At 42.0% G+C, this 18,858-nt stretch overlaps 1 protein-coding gene across 2 annotated transcripts in view; it reads right to left on the bottom strand.

Moving 5' to 3' along the window:
• KHDRBS2 (KH RNA binding domain containing, signal transduction associated 2) overlaps positions 1-18,858 on the bottom strand; it is a 180,826-nt gene that overhangs the window by 48,107 nt on the left and 113,861 nt on the right. For both annotated transcript variants that reach the window (XR_011363480.1, XM_069973408.1), the window contains exons 5-6: positions 7,387-7,514; positions 6,155-6,347 (exon numbers count right to left, since the gene is read on the bottom strand). Coding sequence is in view for 1 of the 2 variants with exons in the window: in XM_069973408.1 (XP_069829509.1) it covers positions 6,155-6,347; positions 7,387-7,514 (321 nt within the window). In the remaining variant the exon portion in view is untranslated. The remainder of the gene's footprint in view (positions 1-6,154; positions 6,348-7,386; positions 7,515-18,858) is intronic.

The following is an 18,858-nucleotide window of genomic DNA, read 5'->3' as shown; positions in this document are numbered from 1 at the left end:
AAACCAATAACACTAATGGCAGTTTTGTGCAGTTGTGCTTCGTCTAGTCTAGTGGTACCACTAGACCGGAAGAAGCACAACTGTGCCGCACAACCATTACCTTAGTAGAACCAACCTGCACCTGCTGTTCTTTTTTTTCTCTTGGAACTTATAATTTTAAGGCTATGTTCCCACACAGTATTTTTGCTCAGTTTTTTGGTCAGTATTTTGCAACCAAAACCAGGAGTGGATTAAAAACACAGAAAGGCTATGTTCACACATTGTTAAAATTTTTCCATTAACTTCAATTCTTAAAAAAACAGAGGCTTTTGTTTTTAGCGTACTGAAAAACATAGTTGACCATGTTTTTGTATACATTAAAAATAATCATTTAAAAATGGATACATTAAACAGACTGCAAAAACACCATGTGAACCCAGCCTTTATGCAAAAAAAATTGATGCATTTGTGCGCATCTGTTTTTATCGGTTTTTCCATTTATTTTCCATTATTAAAAAAAATGCTAAAAAACTGATCAAAATGCCTCGATTTTTTTAGTGCATACAAAAATAAGGTTGACCAAATTTTTGTGTACGCTAAAAAAACAGATGCGTTTTGATCCTTTTTTTAATAATCGAAGTCAATGGAAAAAACTATAAAAACAGACGCGCACAAATGCATCAGTTTTTTCATCCAATTTTTATCAGTTTTTCGCATAAAATAGATGGGAAAAAAAAACGGATTGCAAAAATGCAGTGTAAACCCAGTCTCAGTGACAATTGTAGATATTTGAAAGTGAGAAAATACCAAATACAGTAAAGGTTTCAGTCTTATTATGTAGTTTTTAAAGGGAATCTGTCAGCAGCACCTGTTCTGGTTCTGAGGTGCTGACAGTGTAATAAAGGTGTGTGTCTCTTAGGCTATATTCACATGTCCGTTGTTCTCTCCGCAATTGGGGGCATGCAATTGCCGTCACAACATAGAACCTATGGTATTCAATGGCCCTGTTCACACGTCCGTACGTGTGTACGGGCCGCGATCAATGCCGCAAAAAAAAAAGGACATGCTGTAATGCAGACCACATTTTGTGGCACAGATCACTACACTAATGAAGCGTCAATGTAGTGCTCCGTGAAGCACAGATGCACATTTGTATTGCGGGCGGCGGCTGCGGGGCCGCGGTCACGGGCTGCACTAGGGATGTGTGAATGTAGCCTTAATGTGTGTATTACCTTTCTTTTTGCCATCGGTGCTGTACTTTGTCCCCAATCTGTGCCGCAACTTTCTCTGCAAGTGTCAAAGAGGAGTAGTACTGGTGCATTCGTGCTGCACTTCGGCATGCCTCACCACTACTTCCTCCTTTAGCTTTTCTTGAATATTCTTTGCACCAGTCCTCTGGCCTCCTGGCGGCAAATCTTTGACTGCAATGGCCGTGCGCGCCCTTGCCAGTTTGTGAATGTGCCCTGGATCTGTTCGGTGTGCGTAGTGCGTAAAAGTGGCGCAGGGGCGATGACAACCGAAGCCTATGCCCTCAGTTGTTACCCTCAGCTGCTCAAAAGCACTACGGCACATGCGCGAATCCATCCACAGGAGCACGCACACTGCACAAAACCAAGGCGCATGTGCAAACTGGCAAGGGCACGTGCGGCTCTTGCAGATAATGATGACGTCGCCAAGAGGCAAGAGGACAGGCGCAATGAATATTCAAGCAAAGCTGGGAGGAGGAAGTAGTGAAACGCGGCACGACTGCATCACCACTACTCCTCTTTGACACTTGGAGAGAAAGTTACGGCACAGATTAGGGACAAAGTACAGCACAAAGAAAGGTGGCACACACACTAGGAGACACACACCTTCATTACACTGACAGCACCTCAGAACCAGAACAGGTGCTGACAGTTTCCTTTTAACTAAATTTTTATTGGTGTAGTATTTATACTTTCTTTTGTGCTGATTTATTACACAAAGTCTTGTAACGCTGAGCTAAAGTTGTTATCCGTTGTGCTTAGAATTCCTGCAGCATAACTAAAGCAGGGCATTATTTTTGACATTTCTTCTCAATAATGGAACGTTTAGGGAACTAATTGTGACTATAATGTTAATTGAACTCGGGCTCAGTCATGTGATTTACACAGCGGGATAATTAGCTGGTACTGTGCTCCGCATTAATGTCTGAAGAATATAAATTGATTAGACACATCAACCTTTTCCTGTCCTTTTGAATGAATTGCTTGGGACAACGCTTGCCTGGGGGTATCGCTTGCTCTGATTCATACAATAAATGTTTTCTCAACAAAGTTCCATGAAAGATTATAAAATAGAGACACAAAGGATCATTGTTATATTCTGTATTAGTTTAAAGATTTGTTTCTCAATAGTGTGAGTTTACATATTTGGCCCCTCGGAGCTTTTACTCTCTGTTATTTTCTCTTCCCGTTTCTCTTTGAACAGCCATTTCATAAGGCAGTTGAGTATTTCTAGTGCAGAAGTGCGCAGTGTCGGACTGGCCCACCGGAGGGTCGGAGAATCCTCCGGTGGGCCCCCAGCTTTAGAACCTGCACTAACACTGATTGTCATGTTGTTTCTCACTGGTTCTTTATTGGTGGGCCCCAGGATCATTTCTTCTGGTGGGCCCCAGATAACCCAGTCCGACACTGGAAGTCCGGCTGAATAACTGGGTAAATATAGTATGTTGTCTGGGAAGCAAATTCTGAAAAACTACAGAAAAAAACTATTCCCCAAAATGACAGCTAAAAAAACATTAAGCTTTTCTCTCAGCAATATTCCAGCAAGCAATATGTATTTGTAGATTTAGGAAAAGGGACATATCCCATTGACAAGAGAGAAGATGAAGTACAATTTTTTTACATAGTTCATGTGACATAAGGGTATATTCTCATATTGCAGAATTACTGAAGAATTACTGGGCCCTATTACATGGAGGGATAATTGGCCGAATCAGTCTATGTAAAAGAGAGAACGATCATCTGATGAAATGATCATCGGCTGATTGTTTCTTTAGGTCCAGACCTAAAATTATCAGCAGCCGACCGCACATCCCTACGTGTAATAGTGACTGAACAGCCGACAGCTGACGATTAAACAAACTGTTATACATTACGTGTCCATGTTCCAGGTCTCCTCCTGCGCTCTGCTTCTTCCCCGGTCTCACTGACAGGCCGCTAAGCCAATCACTGGCTGCTGTCAGCTCAGACAGACCGCAAATCACTAGCCACAGCGCTGTCCTGTCTCAGTCAGTCACTGGTTGTATGAGCGGGCTGTCACCCTCATCTCTGGAGATGAGAGTGACCGCCTGCTCGGCCAATCACTGACTGAGGCAGGACAATGTCTCAGTCAGTAAGAGGCTGAGTTGGCTAGGGGCAGCTAGAGACACTGGAAACCTGGAGGAGGACACAGAGGGAGTGTGGACAGGTGAGCGTACTTTTTTTTTTTCTACAGTATATTAAATTGTACAGCCAACATCTTCATGAACTTTGCAAAAAGCTTAATTCAATGCAAAACTGAACTTTTTGCAAACTTCATAACAAATCTGGGTTCGTATAAATCGGTTGTACCCTTTTTGTGTCTTCTTCCTATTCCAGGTACCATTTTGTGGGAACTTTTTCTGATCAGGGCTGGTAATTGACATACAGGGCAAGTAAGGCAGGGAAAGGGTGTGCATGCTGTGGCACAGCATCACTTTCTATGGCACTTAAGCTTCCAAGTAAAAATGCCATTTTATAACTCTGCAATTGGCCATCAGCAAAGACAAAGACATCATTTGTTCCATCTCCCCATCACCTATCTGTCTGTCACTGCAGCTGCGTACCTGGTTCAGACCTGAAGGATTCCTTTTTACAACAGTTCACCTAAATGTAACCTGTGAACCAGTTTATTGAAAAGTGACAACCTAAAAGGTGCCTTGAAAAGTGTAGAGGAAAGAAAAGCTCTTAGAGGGATGAAATTCTTCTCCAGGCTAGAGCCTTCCTTCAGAAACACATGTTTAAGTCAATGGCATAGCACATTTGAAGACTAAAACAGTTGACAACTTGTGTTTCTTTCAGTAACAAATTGCAATTTAAATAAATCAATTGAGAATGTCATGACTGTCTGGCAAATACTAATGAGGAATCTAATTGTTAGGCTGGGACCCGGCAACAGAGGACAAGTGATGCCCTATCGCTGGCACCCGCCCCGCGCTCTCTTCCTTTTGGAGGCCGGCCTTTTAGCAGGCTGGCCCCAACCAGAAGACCAGAAGATCACTGCAGTAATATAAGTGGTACACTTAGACAAGGACAAGACAAAACAAACACAATATCTCAGGGTCAACTATCCAAGTCAGAATCTATCGGTCTTCGGGGTACAAAATCAGAAGTCAGGATAATAGTCAGAAAGTCAAGCCAAAATCAGGAAAACCAGGGAAAAAACAATCAGGATACAAGGCTACCTTAGTCACACTCAAAGAGGCTCTATAGCAAGCAAGGAGGACACTGAGGGGAGTATATTTATGGAGGCTGGAGTCCCAGAGCGTGATTGAGGCTGAGAATCCAGCTCCCAACAACACACAGAGCTGACTGGCGGTGCTGGCCGCCAGTCAGTCAATTACAATAGAGAGCACCTGTGCTGATTGGCCAGGGGTGGTGAAGCCCCAGCCGAGGCAAGAACGTAGGACGCTGCTCTAGCAACGGGCCTGAACGGCTACCAGGGACACAATCAGAAGCAGCAGGAAGCCAGCCGCATGCTCCAACAGTGACGGGAGCCGAACGTGACGGCCAGCTCCTGACACTTATATTACTAGCTGAATACTCATTTGCATGGATTTAGCAGAATTTATAAATCACATTATCACATAAGTTAAAACCCCATTTCCTTTAGCCAAGTTCTACAAGATCACCAGCAATGAAATGACCAAGCTCTCATTCAATGACGGGACGCATGCCAGCAGCAACTTCATGATTAAATGTAAGAAAACTTTATTGCTGTTCATTCCATAAAACCTTCTCTGCTTTTACAATTAACTTAATACATTGTCAGGAAATTTTAATTATAAGATTCAGAACAATTATTTTATATGATCTTTTATTTTTGTTAAGTCTTGGACCCTGGCAGAAAGCGTCAGTGATGCATATCGCAACGTAGACGCCATTTTGATTAGTAGCCTGCTCCGGCTATATGATGTTCAGCTAAAGCACTCACACTTTCCCATAATAAAAATCTTCCTACTTTATTGCTATTACAGAAATACAATTGGATTTTTCAAGTATCACCAGCTGCTTGTCAGCCGAGCCTTAGCTCTTCATGTAAGTGCTTCTGGCATAATATCTAATCAGTTTTATTTAATCAATATGCCATCCAGCTGTTCTGATTCCACTAAATATAATTTAGGATTTAATCAAATAATACTAGACTTATATTTCCATGTCTTATTCTTGTACTTCTCAAAGGCTTTAATTTCAGAAATCGCTTTATAGGAAAGCTTTACAATTATAAAAACTGGAAATGTGCACAAATTTTTGCTAAAATTTTTTGTTGTATAATTGCATTAATTTAATTAAAAATAATTGTTAGGAAAATTGAGCCTCATACATGCTCACTATCTACTATCTCAAGTATTATAACTGATATTACCCTGTTTCCCCTAAAATAAGACAGTGCCTAATAATTTTTGCTCCCAAAGATGCGCTAGGTCCTATTTTTCCATGAAGAATACTCAAGAATACTTACCACAGTCCTGGGTCCTCAGTATGTTCTTGCTGCAGGCAGGAGAGAGATGTCACCCAGCAGCAGGACCTCGGAACGCGCAGCAGAATGTGACCTCGGGCGTTCGGGAGGATGTTGGGGCCATCGACCAGCAGTATGCCTGTGGCACTGGCGGTCAAGGATCACTAGGGGCTGGTGGTGGAGGGTGGTAGAGGGTAGTGGCATGGTGGCGGAGGGTGATGACGAGAGTCTTACTTTCAAGGGATGACTTACTTTTGGGGGAAGCTCTATTTTCGAGGGGATGCCTTGTTTTCAGGGAGGCTTTATTTGAAGCTAGTCTGTAAATCCTCAACTATGCCTTTATTTTCGGAGGATTTTATTTTAGGGGAAACAAAGTATCATGTCGGTAAAACTTGCAGTACTATATTGTGTAATTATAGGCATGATATGGCAGTAAAAGGAAGTTCTAACTTACATAATCATCATAGGTCTCAATGGCAGGTGGTGGTGCTCTAAAGCCAGGCGCAGTTGGAACTCCTCTTGCCCGTGGTGCAGCAACACCGCGAGCTACAGGTGGCAATGGCAGTGCTCCTCGGGATACTGGAGAAGTTCTTGGTACTGGCGTGCCACGACCAGGCAGTGGATGTGGAATGGCTCCTCCCCGATTCCTAAAGCAGGACACAAGATGTAAGTATTAACTGCTGACTGCTTATCCCGGCCTCTAACACTGAGACATGTACAATGTTACCTGCAGCATGGCCTCATAACTATGTTATTTACATTGGTTAATCTGACCTGTCCAAGGGTTTGCGTGCCTTACCCTATCCCAAACATACTGTTCAGGGTTCAGGGTAGGTAGGGTAAGTTTTTACACAAAAAAATGTAAATGGCCACAGATTTGGTTGGGGACAAAAAACTATAGTGTTCCTCTATGTTTTGCCTCGGGACCTAAACTGGAAGGCATTTTGCCATGAGTTGTGATGACGTCACGACTCGGGGGGAAATGCCTGTCCCGGCTGATGGACTGGCTGCTCAGCCAATCAGTGACTGGAGAGGTGTCCCACCCCAGTCACTGAGCGGCCACTCCATCAGCCCGGTCATGACGTGTTCAGCACAAAAATCCTGGAGCCCGGCGGGGGTTCTCAAGGCCTCTCCCATGAACAGGGATATGTAAGTTTTTACTTATCAAATTCCCCCCTGCCCCTGCCAGCTGCAGGATTTTAAAAGACTTCACCTTTAAATACATACATTTATTAATATCTATAATTATCTTTAGTTTTAACAATTTGGACATGTTACATCTAATGTAGTCACTGTATTTTCTGGGTTGTCTGTAGTTACACCACCGCTATGGTTCTGCAGCAAAGATGCTATGCTTGTGCAGATGCTTCTTTCCTCTTGCCTATGTACCTTACCGGGTTACGGGGAGTGCCCATTTCCTGAGCTTGTTCAGTGCCTTCTGGCTTGGCCACCTTGTTGTATGTACTTCCACTAAAGTGAATAGGCCAGCTCCCAGGCATGTGCAGTAGCCAGTGTTACATCCTATTCCCAGTATTGGCCTAATGTAGCACCTGGCACAGAGGATGCATACAAAAGTCCTGGATGTAATGTTTTACCATAGGTTTAAAGTGGTACACCCCTGAAGTGACTTTATTGCATTATATACATTCAGCATACGGTATGTTTTATGGTGATTGAATCCCTCACCTGGCGACAGCAGTTGGAACCATTCTGATTCCTCTACCTCTTGTTACTTTTCCACGATTGGACTCTTCCGAACCATTTAGATAGGACAGCTCTCTTAGTTGTTCTTGACGAATTTCATCATTGTAATCCTACATAAAAAGAAGAAAAAACATTTAAAATGTAAGATACAAAAGCACAGTTCAACCCAATACCAATACCCCACAAGGTAATGACTGGCAATACTTTCCAATCGCTGATGCATAGAAACTTATGTGACTGATCTACAATTTACCAGCACTTTCATTACTTAGATGGGATTCTGATCTTTATTAAAAAAAAAAGTTTATCACAGTCTATCCCAAAAGAACTGAAGCACAACCTGTCACCCCTGGATAGCCCCCTGAACCCACCCTACCCCTGAACCCATCCTTTGTTCTGTAATGAAACCCAACTTGTATAACACAGTAGGAGTGGAGTGCGAGCACCGATTATGTAAAGCGCACCCTACATTTACTGACCCCAGGAAATTGGTATAACTCAATAGGAGTTTACAGTGCCCAGTGAGTGAATAATATGAACTGTGTCTATACTGGTTCCAGTGAACTCCTATAGGCTACCAGTTACTTGGTAAACTGGACACTTGGTTGGCAGCTACAACAAACAATCCCCCACAATCATCCTTCCTATCCTCTCCTCTCTGTCCCTATATTGCTCTGTTAGTTTCTCCCTGCTCTGCTGTAACTGCCTGCTGCCATCCTGCTCTCTCCTTCACACACAGCCGACTGTCCGCCTCCGTTACCTCCACCTTATATAGAGGGGGAGGAGCTGACATCACAGAGGGGCCTGCAGCTGATTGGCTGGGTGCTAGTAATTATGGTTAATCCCCTTATCCCGCCCAGTGACACTCCAGACAGCATGTGCGGCCGCCATTTTGTTTATTTACGAATTTCCTAATCGGCAGGTTTTAGTTTCGCAAAACAAAGCAAAATGACAGCTGGATTCGCAGCAAATTTTGATTTGCCGGATTCTCTTTGCTCCTCTACAGTTGTGAGTTTGATTATTTTGGATTATTTTTATCTGCATAAACATTCATTTCTTTGTTTCCGCTTTGTTACCTTTAGTTGTCTCTAACATTCCTTTCTCTATATGTTTATCGTCACTGCCTTCTTGAATATCGCTCCTTATACCCTGTATACAGTACAATACATATTACATATATTACTGCAGCAGAAAATCTCAGTATTTCTGGCCTGAATTCCTTAGCACTAAATCTGCACCAAATTGTGTGAATTTTAGTGCAGAATTGTCATTGATGCAGATTACGCAAAGTTAAAAAAAGAAACTCAATGTATTTGTGGAAGTTAATAAGAAAGAAATCAAAAATAAATTTACAGTTTTGTGGAGTTTTTTAAAGTTCCCACAGCAAAAACCATTACAGTAAATTTATTGTGGTCGCTTCACTCCCCCGTTGAAGGTAATGGGCAAAACCTGCAATAAATTTGTAGCAAAGTTAATTGACATGTGGAGGATTCAAAATCTGCACTTTAAGTCAAATTCTGTGTTAAAATGTAATTCTCTAATGTGTCCATATAAGCTGTATTGCTATGCGTACAAATAATATTGGGGGAGATTTATCAAACATGGTGTAAAGTGAAACTGGCTCAGTCGCCCCTAGCAACCAATCAGATTCCACCTTTCATTTTCCAAAGAGTCTGTGAGGAATGAAAGGTGGAATCTGATTGGTTGCTAGGGGCAACTGAGCCAGTCTCACTTTACACCATGTTTGATAAATCTCCTCCCAAATTAACCCATAGCTGCACCAGGACGTTATTGAACGTCCTCGTGCCACTATGGGAGTTCAGAGGGGGGTCGCGCGGCGACCCCCCTCTGAACTGCCGTGATCCCGGGTGCCGCATGTAGGCCGGGATCGCAGCTATTAGCGGGCACGGTCCGATCGCCGTGCCCGCTAATTAAGTACTTAGAAGCAGCTGTCAAAGTTGACAGCTGCTTGTAAATACTTGCTGATATGCATCCCTGGTGGTCTAGTGGGGGGATCGCCCCCCTGCGGCGCGATTGCGGGGGGGCGATCCCCGCATCCATCCCAGGCCGGGGTCTGCGCCGTAACGGCGCTGATCCCGGCTCGGCATTCTATTGCTTTTGGCTGCAGCAGCCAAAAGTAATAGAACACCGATCTCATGGATTCATGCAGTATAACTATACTGCATGGATCTCTATGAGAGATCAGAGTGCATATACTAGAAGTCCCCCAGGGGGAATAACCCTAACCCCTGGGGGAATAACCCTAACCCCAGGGGGGCTTCTAGTATATGTGTAAAGTAAAAGAAAAAAGTATTTTTAATAACACAAAATCCCCTCCCCTAATAAAAGTCTGAATCACCCCCCTTTCCCCATTTTATAAATAAAAATAAATAAATTAATTAATAAACAAACATGTTTGCTATCGCCGCGTGCGTAATCGCCCGAACTATTAATTAATTACAGTCCTGATCTCGCAGGGTAAACGGCGTCAGCACAAAAAAATCCCAAAGTGCAAAATTGCGCATTTTTGGTCGCATCAAATCCAGAATAATTGTAATAAAAAGCGATCAAAAAGTCATATATGCGCAATCAAGGTACCTCACACAGACCCATAGACCAAAGGATAAAAGCGCTATAAGCCTGGGAATGGAGCGATTTTAAGGAACATATATTTTCTTTAAAAGGTTTTAATTTTTTACAAGCCATCAAATCAAATAAAAGTTATACATGTTACATATCGTTGTAATCGTAACAACTTAAGGAACATATATAACGAGTCAGTTTTACCCCAGGGCGAACATAGTAAAAACAACCCCCCCCCCCCCCCCCCCCAAATAAAAAAAAACATTTTTTTTTTCCAATTTCACCACACATATAATTTTTTTCTGGTTTCCCGGCACATTTTAGGCAAAAATTACATCTGCCATAGCAAAGTACAATTAGTTGCGCAAAAAATAAGGGCTCATTTGGGTCTCTAGGTGGAAAAATGCAGGCGCTATGGCCTTATATACACGAGGAGGGAAAAACGAAAACGCAAAAATGAAAACTGGCTGTGTCCCCTAAGGGTTAAATGAGTGTGTTTTAGACATACATTTAGGGGGGAGATTTATCAAAGGGAGTAAAATATACACTGGTGTAAACTGCCCACAGCAACCAATCACAGCTCAGCTTTCATTTTACCAGCTGATAGCTGAGCTGTGAGTGGTTGCTGTGCGCAGTACATGTAACACTTTTTTGATAATTTTGGGCCTTAATATGTGTGTGTAACACGTATAATTTGTGCGTGCAAGGCCTGTATATAACAAGTATGTGCTTAACCCTTCTGGACTGGGATGATTTTGGCCTTAACAATTTTGAAACCTGACCTGTCTCTTTATTCGGTCATAGCTCTGTGATGCTTTAACTTATCCATGCGATTCTGAGGATATTTTTAATGTTTTGTACTTGTTGTATTGTATTGTTAGTGGTAATTTTTGGCCTATATCTCTAGAATTTTCTTGTGAATAATTTCCTCATATTAAATTTTCTGTGTTCCCTGTGTGGGTTTAATCATGTGATAATTTTACTGCCAGCGTCATTACGCATGCAACGATCCTAAATATGTACTTTGTTAAGTTCTACATTTATTATTGAATTGGGAGCTTTGGGGATTATGCGTAGATTGCAATATATATATTTATTTTACTCTTTTACTTTATTTTACTGTTCCACCATGGGGACTTTACTCTTTGATGACAGGCAGTGATCTGCACTGCCATGTAATATGCCTGTAATAGGCAAAGCTGATCAGGGAGGTCATAGCAACCATCAGGACTGTGTGATTGCTTCGCGCAGCCCTGAATGTAAGCAGAGGGAGAATTCTCTCTGTTGTGCCTATAGATGCTATGATCGCATACCTCCTAACTTTTTGAACGGCCAAAGAGGGACACTTGTAGTTCATGCTAGGAAAATTTTACAGACATTTCTTTTTAATTCAATGATGCATATACACACATACAAGATCTGCTACACACTGATGCATGCTTTTAGTTACATTGATATCTGCAAAACTGCAGCAGATCCTGTATGTGTGAATGCATCTTTAGGCTATATGCACATTACGTAAGAGACCGACCGTTCCGTGACCCGGCCAAGATTATCCAGGCCGATACTGCAGAACCGTCCGGTTGATCTTTCGGGCCGCATCCGTGCGCGACCGCATAAGAACTCCCCACAGCACACAATAGAGCGTGCGGCCGGAGCAGCTCGCTCTATTGTGTGAAATGACAGGGTTTTCTGCGGCCGTTATTCACTAAATAGCGGCCGCAGAAAACTGACATGTCAGTTGTTTGCGGCGCCGCGAGGGATCCCAATCGGAGTGTATACCATGTGTATACACTCCGACCAGGATCCCATAGACCACAAGGCAACCTATCTTTTCGTGAAAAGTCCGGCCGTTGTTGCTGATTGCATAGCCTTAGGCTGATCTCTGAAAAGATTATGATGATCATGATATTTCGGGCCGCAGAGTTCTGATGCCGGCGCACCAGTGCCATCACAACTTCCCACAGCACACAATAGAGTATTCAGTGAATAGCGGCTGCAGAAAATTGACATGTCAGTTTTCTATGGCGTCGCTGGGGATCCCAGCCAGAGTGTATACTATGTGTAAATAGGACATGCCGGTATGTCATTTTGTAGCAAGGGGTTGATGAACACATAGGGGGCCATTTATGAAGACTGTGGGAGAAGGTGCAGATTCGTCCCTTCCCCTTGTTGTATGTCAGCCGTACACCCTGCTTGCCCAATAGGTGGGTAGGGGGAAGCAGCAAGGCTACTACAATCCTAAGTGATTCCCAGCCACCATTATTTTATAGCTGAGCCTTCCCTACCCGGCATCAATGGAGGGGCTGATGCTGCTCATGTTGATAGTAGGAAGTGTTGTATACTGTGTATATAGCTAATGTAGTCATGTATTATACGGCGCCATAGAAAAAGAAATACACCAAGCTAATTTTCTGAGCTTCCCAAGGTCTGGACTCTGCCTTAACGTGATATTTCAAGGTTACAAGCCATTATGTTAGCATTTTAGCCTGACTATAAATAGACAGTCCCATCTATCTATTATTGAGGTCTTGCGGATATTTATGCATGTCGACACTTTGTAAAGCATTGCTTTTTAACTAAATCAATCCAAGAATGAATGAGCTGCAGCGAGTATGCCAGCCACCTCAGCAGTTTGGGTAGTAGTCATAAATATTTCCTCATAATGGTCACATTACAAGCACTCCATAAATCACTTACACAACGAATGCCAGCTTCACACGCTAGTACTATGGTCAGTATTTAGCACCAGTATTTGGAAGCTAAAACTAGGAGTAGCATCTACACAGAGGAAAACAATAGGACGAATTATACTTTTTCAGTTATTTTTACACACCAGTCTAGTTTTGACAAATGCTGACGGATGGAGCAAAGTTGCTAATAGCCTAGAAACGATCTTGCAGCGCGGTTGTCAGCAGAGAACCCTCAGCATTCTGCTCATCCCAGGTAACAAGGTCTGGGGCTTGTGTCACCCTCTAAGACGGGTCCCCTGACACTGGTAGGGCAATAAGTGGTGCGAAGACCCAAAGGTCAAAACACGGGCACAAGTATTCTCTTTTTCATTTTAAGTATTCTTCTACCTCATCCTCCAACATCCTGGCAGAGCACAGTACTACTTGGATTGGGACTCTCACGACATCCTCCTCTCTGCTCCTCTGATTCTTCTGTATATCTCTCAACATGTAACTCTCAGCATGACTGTACTCCTCGCTATACTCCTACCACAGATCTGGATCCTGTATTGTCAAGTGTATTATCAAGTATAACATATCCTTTCAAAGCAAAGTTGTATGTTCTGCTGCACACAAGTACCTCCAGAGTAAACAAGAGATTATTTATGGTAAAGAGACTGTGATTCTTCGCCCCTAAACCAGCACAGTATACACACACTATTTGGGACATTTCCCCTTTCTGATGGTGGCAGTGCCAATAGCCTGGTACCTGGTGATAACTACCCAAGGGACCCTGTAGCAACCCAGCAGGACATTGTCCACAGGGGAACAAGGTACAACCGGCCCTTTAGACTAAAAGCAGATGTGCCACCACACCTGTGTGCCCAACTGGCACTAGCGTCACGACATAACATCACTGGGCCCAGCTGTATCTCGGCCAACCACCAGCGGAGTGGCGTCACACTCTACCATCTGGCAAGTGACCGGCTGTACCTCCGCCATAGCACCGCAGGGGCGCACCACAGTGACATCACCATGTTATCCAGGAAGTGACATCACCATGTTATCCAGGAAGTGACATCACTATGTTATCCAGGAAGTGACATCACCATGCTATCCAGGAAGTGACATCACCATGTTATCCAGGAAGTGAAGCTTGGATGCAGTAGTAAGTGCAGGGAATAAAGCACTTTATAAGCATTTTCTGTAATAAGTGTATATTGGGGATTTGTATAACTTTTGGGGGGCAATACAATACTTTAATAAAAATTTCACCGGACTTCTCCTTTAACTTCATCCTCAGCACCAATACACTATAGGGAGACATCAGCAGGCTTGATAGTTCTTCTGTCTTAGGTCTCATTCACATTTAATTTTTCAAGACCATGTATTATATCTGCAATCATTGTCCGCATTACGAAAAAAATGTGTACGCAGTGCATCCGGTTAATAGTTAAATTAAGGTGGGCCATATGTTTTGGTGAACGTTACGGACGTTTGTTCTGTAAAAATTCAGGATCTGCAAAATTATGGCCATAGACTTTTATGGGAGAATCCATATTGCCAATCCATAAAACTAAAGACAATTTGAATAGCTCAATAGAAATCAATGGGCCCTAAATTTGTCTGTAACGGCGAATCAGCAATTACAGATGAATTTACAGGACGTGTTAATAAGGCCTTAGTATTTCTGCTTATATGTGAGTTTACCCGGCCTGTCTAACCTTCCTACCTCACTTATTCACTTACACTAGAGTAGGGACAGGGGCCCACTGGGAGCCACCGTTTAGGGCAAATCTTCCAAACAGGTAGGGTCAGTACGTGGGTAAGAGCAGAGCTGCACTGTTCCCTACCTAATGTGATGGGCCGTTTCTTGCCTCACTAAGATCAAGTATTTAGGAGTTGTGGCATCCAGATACAGGTGAAGGTTACAGAGGAGGGTTCGCCTCCTTTAATACATTAATGGCATATAAATATGTTAGATTAAAGGGGTATTCCACTCAAACATAACTTTAGATATTTTGCTGTCCATGGTGAGACTAACAAATCATTCCACACTTTTTATTATCTCTTGAGTCTTCTTCCCCCAGTTCTGTGCTGCTGCATTCTGCTGAAGACACAAAAATCTGTGTGGGAGCCTTTCTCTGTCTCCCCTCCTCCCCCTACCTTCTGAGACAGCTGATGTAAACAAGTCTATGACTGGCTGTATCTGCAACATTGTAACTTCTTTGTATTGCTAGGAGGGTTAATCACACAGAGCACATTAGCAACTTGACCTCATAATACCCTCCCAGCATTACAAAGAAGCTACAATGTTGCAGATAAAGCCAGTCAGGCACTTGTTAACATCAGCTGTCTCAAAAGGGAGGGGGGAGAGGGAGACAAGGAGAAAGGCTCACACACATTTTTTGTGTTTTAAGTAGAAATCAGCAGTTTAGAGCTGGGGGAAGGAGACTCAATAGATAATAACAAGTATGGAAGTAAGTGTTAGTCTCACCATGGGCAGCAACATATCAAATGTTATATTTGAGTGGAATACCCCTTTAAACATTAAAATATTAGAAACAACTTGCAAGAGGTAGTAATATATATTGACAGTACTGTCTTACTACTGTATATAATAAACTAATGTGGATTTTTTTTCTTTAGTTCAGTTTAGTTTCCCTGTCATGCAGAACACGTTACTTTTTCTTATACTGTGTTTAGAAATTGTACAGTTTTTGACAACAATTTATTCCCCTTGGTGAAAGTTCATTTCTTGTGTCAGTCATTTCCTAATGTTCTTTCTTGATTTGACTTGATATGTGATGCCCAAGGTGTTCTAGGCTTTATTTTGAGTAGTTTTTTTGTCCTAAACTGACACGCTACAATAATAGTTTGTGTAAATGTGTGTGTATGTGAAGCTTTTGTACGTACTAAATGTTCATAGTAAGGCTAGGGTTCACAAAAAGTTTTCATAGTTTTTTTTTACAAAAACAGATGGAAAAACAGATACATTTGTGCGCATCCGTTTTGATCCGTTTTTCCATTGACTTCCATTATTTAAAAAAAAAACGATCAAAACGCATCATGCACACAAAAAACTAATCAGCCATATTGTTCAACTCTTTCAAAAGAGATAACTGGTTGTATAGATGCAAGGGCACAGCTGAAGGGCCACAAACATTTGGATTGGGTCTCACCCCCCTGCCCAGTTTCTCTTCAAGAACGTCAGCCATGTATTTTCCATTACTTTCAGCTACATTGCTTGGAGTCACATAGATCTGTCAACAGATTTATATTGTATATCTGGGGACAATGTAAAGTAGTATAAAAAAATATCTGATTCCAGCACTGTATCATTTACTTTGTTTCTTTTTTATTAAATCACTGTGGGTTCTGAGCTGCAAAGCATGCTGGTCCCGTCATTGATGTAGACTGACATGTTTGTGATTTAACGCTGCCCCGTTCACTTGCTGCTGATTGACAGCTGTCTGACTGTGCAATGCAAAGGTATAAAGCTGTCAATCAGCAAGAAGGGGCAGCAGCAGCAGCTCATAAATACACAGGACGGCACAGCAAACACTTTATTGGCAGGATGTTCTGCAGCTCTAAAGGGATTTAATGGAAATTAATAAAATTATTAAGGGAGACAGCAGTGGAATTAGGAACTCTTCAGAAAAAAGTTCCTATGGGTAACGAATGAAGAAAAAAATTAAAATAATAGAAATTAAATAAAAAAAAATCTCACCCCTCAGCTGTCACTCCAGTGCTGCTGTCACTATGGTTTCCCCTCCCAGAAGTGCTGAGAGGATATCTCTGTACATTGAACATGTTATGTTGCAGCAAGGGGTGGATATGGATTGTGTAGCCAGTTTAGTAGCATAGGAACCCATGGCATCAGAGGGCTCAGGCAGCCTGTCAGGCCCCGTAATGTTACTAACATAGTGATGGGCCCTGCTGCTAGTAGCGAAGAGTTAAAGCAAATGTACCATCAGTTTGGCACATGGATAGAATCCCTTTCTTCCACCCAGTGACTCTCCAGAAAGCATGTGTGTCCGCCATTTTATTTTTGTTTTTGCCAATTTACTTGTCAGACAGAAGCAAATTGACTGCCCGATTCGCAGAGAATTTTGATTCGCTGCATTTGCTTCGCTCTTCTTTAAATATGACCATTGTTGTTGCTTATGATAACCCTTGTACTTTCTGTTTAAGCCCACTTAAAGGAGAAGTCCGGTGAAAATTTTTATTAAAGTATTGTATTGCCCCCCAAAACTTATACAAATCCCCAATATACACTTATTATGGGAAATGCTTATAAAGTGCTTTTCCCTGCACTTACTACTGCATCAAGGCTTCACTTCCTGGATAACATGGGGATGTCACTTCCTGGATAACATGGGGACGTCACTTCCTGGATAACATGGTAATGTCACTTCCTGGATAACATGGTGATGTCACTTCCTGGATAACATGGGGATGTCACTTCCTGGATAACATGGGGATGTCACTTCCTGGATAACATGGGGACGTCACTTCCTGGATGAAATGGTGAGGTCATGACCTGACTCCCAGAGCTGTGCGGGCTGTGGCTGCTGGAGAGGATGATGGGCAGAGGCATGCGGCCATCATCCGCTCCAGCAGCCACAGCCCGCACAGCTTTGGGAGTTGGCCTTTACAGCAGCCTCCTCTTATCACTACAGACAGAACAGGAAATATCAGCTTAGTTTTAATTTTATTTAAAATTTTATTTAAAAATAAAGATTGCAAGATATCAGGATTATTTTATAATATAGATAGAGAAGTGAAAATTTTAAAAAAAATCACCAAAAATTATTTAAAATGTTTAACATAAAAACATTAAACAAAGAGTTATTTTTTATTTTTTGATGACACTGCCCCTTTAAATGCTATGAATATTTTTATTGAGGACTGCAATTCTATTCACTAAAGGTGATCATCTGTACAGTTTTACTTTCTTCTAGTTTTTCTTCTTATCAGAACGCGGAGCCCGGCAGGCGGTAGAAGAGTTAAATGCTGTTTTTTACAGAGAAACAGTATTGGTGAGTAGAGATGGTGATTTGATTTCAGTTTGCAATTTAAGTCATAAATCAGTCCTGATTAGCTGAAAATGTATTCACATATTTTCCATCCACGGGAGAATCAAGCAATGTGTTTTGCTGAAATCTACCGGTTGCCACATAACAAACTATTCACTTCAACTCCTCGAAACTAAATTCACTCAGATTGACTGTCAGACTGGTGTCAAATGAAAACTTTTCATGTTAACATTTTTCCAGCTGAAAACAGCTAGCCTTAAAATTGCATTTTTCTACCATAATTACATTGCAAAATTTTGGTGTTTTGTAAAACTCCAGCATGGAGTGATGTAGTAACGTAAGTGATTTGACAACACCAAGTGAGTGCACCAAAATGGCACCCAATCATGGAAGAAATTGCCGTCCTGCGGAAAGATTATGTTTATCGGTCCCTGTCATACACTGGACCCAAGAAATTTATGCTCTTTGTCTCATTTTTGTTATTCTGTTTGAAAAGTGTTATTTCAACTCTTTACAAAATTTACAATTTTATACCGTTTTGTAAAGTAAATAGCATAATTTGTTCGGCCGATCATAAAATAGTTCCAGGTAATCTAATGCATTGACCCAAGCGTGTTGCTAACTCTTCTCAAATTACCCCTCTATGTCATCTATCGGGTACTTTGGTGCTTCACAAGAAGGGCGTGCTGTGACATTTTCTCTCGGCTGCAAAAACTATAATACCACGTCATTGGGAATCTGCAGCATCCTCCCCCGTCCATCATTGCAGGAGTGGTTTGCCGAACTGAGTGCTATCCAGCATGCTGAGGAGCTGGTGGCTCTTTGCAGTTTAGAATTTTTTTTGCACTTATGCCGCTTACTGTGCACGGTCAGGAATGTGATAATTTAATAGTTCAGGCAAATGCACACGTGTCGATACCAAATATGTTTATTTTTATTTATAAAATAGGGGGTGATTCAAACTTTTATTAGAAGAGGGAATTTTTTAATACTAAAACCTTTTTTTTTTACATTTACAATAATTAGAAGTCATCCTGTGTTCTAATACAACTGCACTAATCTCTCATTGAGATCCGTGTAGTATACTTAATACAGCACTGATCAATTAGTGCTGTATTACTCTGGGCTGCTGCAGCCCAGATCTACAGATTTCCAAGCTG

The sequence above is a fragment of the Dendropsophus ebraccatus genome, chromosome 6 (genome assembly GCF_027789765.1).
Source record: "Dendropsophus ebraccatus isolate aDenEbr1 chromosome 6, aDenEbr1.pat, whole genome shotgun sequence".
In the NCBI taxonomy this organism is placed as follows: Eukaryota; Metazoa; Chordata; class Amphibia; order Anura; family Hylidae; genus Dendropsophus; species Dendropsophus ebraccatus.
The sequence above is the reverse complement of the archived record's forward strand: the minus strand, read 5'-3'. Positions and strand labels throughout refer to the sequence as shown.